Source organism: Anopheles cruzii, unplaced genomic scaffold, assembly GCF_943734635.1.
Source record: "Anopheles cruzii unplaced genomic scaffold, idAnoCruzAS_RS32_06 scaffold01391_ctg1, whole genome shotgun sequence".
Classification (NCBI taxonomy): Eukaryota; Metazoa; Arthropoda; class Insecta; order Diptera; family Culicidae; genus Anopheles; species Anopheles cruzii.
In genome coordinates this window covers 794-5,471 of record NW_026454976.1, presented here as the reverse complement: position 1 = coordinate 5,471, position 4,678 = coordinate 794, and the positions used below count along the sequence as shown (strand labels likewise).

At 46.8% G+C, this 4,678-nt stretch overlaps 1 protein-coding gene across 1 annotated transcript; it reads right to left on the bottom strand.

Moving 5' to 3' along the window:
• Window positions 1-771: 771 nt before the first annotated feature.
• On the bottom strand, window positions 772-4,301 carry LOC128276507 (cyclin-dependent kinase-like 2). The gene is made up of 7 exons (XM_053014964.1): window positions 4,146-4,301; window positions 3,698-4,032; window positions 2,856-3,027; window positions 1,480-2,783; window positions 1,107-1,364; window positions 922-1,031; window positions 772-854 (listed from the first exon to the last, which is right to left on the bottom strand). The coding sequence occupies exons 1-7, from the start codon at window positions 4,299-4,301 to the stop codon at window positions 778-780; spliced, it is 2,412 nt and encodes an 803-aa protein (XP_052870924.1). The 3' UTR covers window positions 772-777.
• Between the last annotated feature and the right edge of the window lie 377 nt (window positions 4,302-4,678).

Genomic DNA, 4,678 nt, shown 5'->3' with positions numbered 1-4,678 from the left:
TCCATGATGAGCAACCGGAAGTAGCCCTGCGCTGGCGGCAGCGATCAGTGTTGCAAATGCGACGAACTATTATATGAGATCCGAAAGGAATCCAAATGCATGGATGAGTAGAACCAGATATTTCGTTGTCTTGAATATAGTTACCTTAAACCCCATTGCACCAAGTTCTAATAATGGTTCTTTAAATAACTTGCTCTACTCTGACTACTTCAGAAGGTACTCCTGAATCGGATTGTTAACAGGTGAGCGGAAAGATTGCGAATGATTTTTGGGAATGTTCGGCGTGGCTTATATACCCGTTGCTCGTATGTTGACATCGACAGCAACGAGCCCCCCGTTGTCCTTGATTCTTACGAACTACTTTCTTGCTGCATCTACTGAACACAGGTGAACTCCTTAATTTTGTAATTTTTGTTTTCTTTACGTTTTAAGTAATTACAAAATGAGCCATTTTTGTGTAAACTGGTTCTGAGAAACCAACCGGCAACCGGCTGTCATCATCTCAACTCACATTGCTATTGGTATTGTTGTATGAAAAATGTTTACATTTATTGTACTTCGAACAATTAAGCATAATCAGCGCTCCGATGTTACATGCTACTCTTTTACACATACTACATGATGAAAACATAAAAAACACAAAAAATCGCTGTAACAACTGGTTTAAATTGTCTAATGTTACGCTGATCTATCACAGATAGGTTGCTAAACGGAATGGAAACGAAACACTGCAACTACGCCAAGCATCGTAGTGTCAGCATAAAATTTTTGCTGCCCTTATTTGTTGAGGTACTTGGCCGCCCAATCCGTTCGTCCCACGTGATCATTGCCCGTCCCGACGAACGTTAACACTCCTAAAACACATCGTTACAGGTTCGAGTAACTTATTGTACTAATTTAGGACCTCGATTGAAGGCTTACCACTGTCCGGAATCCATTGCTTTTTCTCCACCTCATGCTTTGGTATATCGTCCCATGGAAACAGTTTGAAAGATGCATTCGCGCCATTAAAATCGTTTGCTACCAAGTTCCTGAGTGAAAATAGTGCAGAAAAGTGTGTGTGTTCTAGTCTGATTTCAATAGCTATCCAGTTCCTACGCACATACCCGTTATTTGAAACGAAGATTTGTTGATTTTTCCGCCGCGGGACAACGTTTGCACTGGAGTGTGAAGGTTTGGATTCAGAGTTGTCAAAAATATCAGCCACACCCGGTCCGACTCCAACATTCTTCGTGCTGCCCTTAGCGAAGGGCACGGTGTTGGGATATTTGGAGGTCGTCGAATCTTTGCTGAATGAGATAGACCCAAACAGATCCTCCAGCTTGAAACTCTTCACTGGTTTTTTGTTTGTTTGTATTCTGCTTCTAGAAAACGTGCGCAGATAAAAGAGGCTCGTGAATTAGACTATTCATAAGGTAGTAGTAGAGTAGTCGGTAACGGTCGTCCCTCGTAAGTTGAGCTGTTGCCATCAAAACTCACCCCAGAATATCTCCCAGCGCATCATCCTCGAAGCTGTTGCCGCGTTGGTTGGTCGGTTCCCAGCTTTTGCTGAAGTGGCCATGAATAGCTCGATGCATTGTACCGTTCCGATTACGATAGGCCTTGATGTCTTCGTCCGTTTTTCTCGACACCAGTATGGGCTGTTTCGAAAATGCGTTGTACACTTTACCGTCGCTCGCAAAGCTATCATTGTACACCGAACTAGCACCGCCAATGATGCCGTCACTGCCACCGCCAATGCTAGCGCCACTAGAGCCGTTCTTGGTAGAACTTTTTTTGTGCAAATAGAATCCACTTCCGAAGTAGCTGGAATCATCGCTGTCGATTGCCGGAAGGGCCCGCCCGTGGCCCCCAAGGGCAGCCTTCGGTTGGCCGTTGGGCTTTTGGTGGTGAAAGTCATTGCTTCGGGTAACGAATATATCATTCACCTTTTCCTTCCGCAAACTGACGCCGCCTATCGTGTTGATTGGCGGCGCTGCATCCGTTGGCCGGCTATCACCGATTCGGACAACCGCCGGCTTAATGATGGCATAGCTGACGACTGATCCGGACCCGCTGTCAATCGGTGCCTTGCCCACGGCTTCATTCGCAGACGTTGTGATGGTCAAGTCACTGGATGCGACCGATTTGTTGTACAGGGCCGATGGTCCATTCCGGAGCAGTTTCACCGCTGGCCCACTGTGGTGTTGGTTCAAAGGTACCCCCAGGCCGGCATTGTAATTGTTTAGCATTTCGTTCAACACACTGTAGTTGATGCCACTCTGAAACTTTCCACTACCTTTCGTTCCTTCCCCGTGCAGCTGCTGTGCGTTCGTCAGCGGTTGCGTCGGCTGCGATGCTAGATCGGGCACTCGGGACAGGCTCAGGATCGAGTTGATATCGTTCAACTCGTTGGTACTGATCGATTTGTAATTGGCGTTGCTGGTGACGTCCGAGTCTCGTGTCGGCTTCACCATACCGACGTCCATGATCGATAGACGAGCGTTCGGAATAGCGGCCACGGAGCCGATGCCGTTGTTGTTGCCGTTGTTTGGCTGATGATTGTGTTGCTGGTTAGTGGAAAGATTCGCCGAACTCCGTGCTTTCATAGAGCTAAAATAAGAGTACTTCATCGACTGTTGGGCGGTTGGTCGTTTCTCCGGATCCCACTGGAGCATATCCTCCAGCAGCTGAATGCCGGACGCACTGGCCCTGGTGACCAGCGTAGCTAACGCAATTTTCGGGCATTCTGGAAAACGGAACTGTATCGTCGCCGCCAGCTTATGACCCTCCGCCCAATCGGTCTGTAAATATTCAAAACAAGGTATTGACGATAGTTACGAGACTAACGTAAAGACAGAGGTTCCTGGTCTCACCTTATCGGGCGTACCGAGTATCGAGCATATCTTGAATAACTGGTCGACCTCGCTGGAACCAGGAAAAAGTGGTCGAAATGTGTACAATTCCGCCACAATACATCCTACAGCCCAAAGATCGATCGAGCTTCCGTAGCGGGTCGAATGTAGCAGTACCTCTGGTGCCCGATACCTATTAATCCGCAAAAGCGTTGTTAGAATCATATCCGGAAGCACATACTAAGCTCTTGAAACCGAAAAAAGCAGAGACTGAAGGAAGTGGTAGAAAATAAAAAACTATTCTTTGGAAATGGGACATCTGCTAGTTTTTATGATAAAAACACGAAGAATTCTCACACAAAACCATTAGCTATGGAATGAAATAAACTCAAATGGAAAGTGGAAGTAAATCAGATGATTTTTGTAATTAAACTGGAAGCGAAATTGATAGTTGAAAACAGCGACAGAGCAAAATAGAGTTCAATTATGTTTAATTTTACATTAACTTCTTGCACTATTCTTAACGCCGAAGAACACAAAAGGAAGAGTGTGTCCAGAATACGGTGTCAGTTTGCGCCAGATGTTTAACATTCTGTGCGTCATCATTTTTTGAAAGCTAACCCCACCCTCTAGTAACTATTAATGAAGGTCGACTGTAACTCCTTCAGGAAAGAACAAAAAAAATTGAAACACGTGGAACTCAAAACTATCGTCATAATTCATGAAGATACCATTATATGTCTCGACAATGATCACGCGACACGCAACGTGATTAGTCCATGTAGTGCTATCGACGAATCGAGGCAAGGTACAAAGGCAACGTAACCAACTCCTCGTGCGTACACCTCGTGGCGTATACTTACCACCTCGTCGAGACGTAGTCCGTGTACGGAGGCCGGGAGCGTATTTCTCGCGCGAGACCGAAATCGGCGATTTTGACCGTTTCCGGTCCACTGCAGAGCACATTTTCGGGTTTCAGGTCGCGATGGAAGAAGCCGTGCCGGTGCATGAACGCCAGGCCCGTTAGGATCTGTTGCAGAATCAGTCTTATGGTGGTCTCGGGAAAGTGTGTGTCACGATCCTTGATGAGTTGGTAAAGGTTTTCCTGCATGTACTCGAACACAAAGTACAGTACATCGTTTTCCCGTATCACCTCCTTCAGCTTGACCACGTTGGCATGGGAGAGTTTTTTCAGTGACTGAACGTTTCAGGGATTCGGGGAACAGAAAAGAACACAGAACAGAAGAGGAATGTAGTTTTTGTCGCCCAATGCCCGATGGCCGCGTGTCTCCGTGAATGCGGTAACCTTACCTTCACTTCTCTAAGACTCATAGCTTCCTCCCACGAGTAGTACTTCCGCTTCATGCGCTTTATAGCGACCTTTTCGCCAGTGTCCTTCCGCTGGCCAAGGACAACGGTCCCGTAAGTACCATCGCCCAGCTGGCTTAGTGTCAGGTATCGATTCATGTTGGTGGAGGTTGTCCTGAGCTACTCGTACCGTTGCATCGTTCGTTCGTATGCACCACAGCAAACCGCAACGGAACTGAACATCACACAGACAACTGTGTCATTTCCGCCTATGCTTTCTTTTACCAGTTGCGACCTTCTACTGCATTCGGCAGCTGCATTAAACACCAAATTCACACACTCTTCACTTTATCCGTTTAATGCAACGAGGATGCCACCAACGAGGAGGAGACGAATTACATTTTCGAGGTTCATATTTTTGCTCGGACGACTTTCTCGCCTCGCCTCACCACGTGGTCAAGAGCACTGATGACACCACCCAGTTCAGATGCTTTATCTTCTTGTGAACTTTAAGGTCCGACACTCGAGGACGGTGG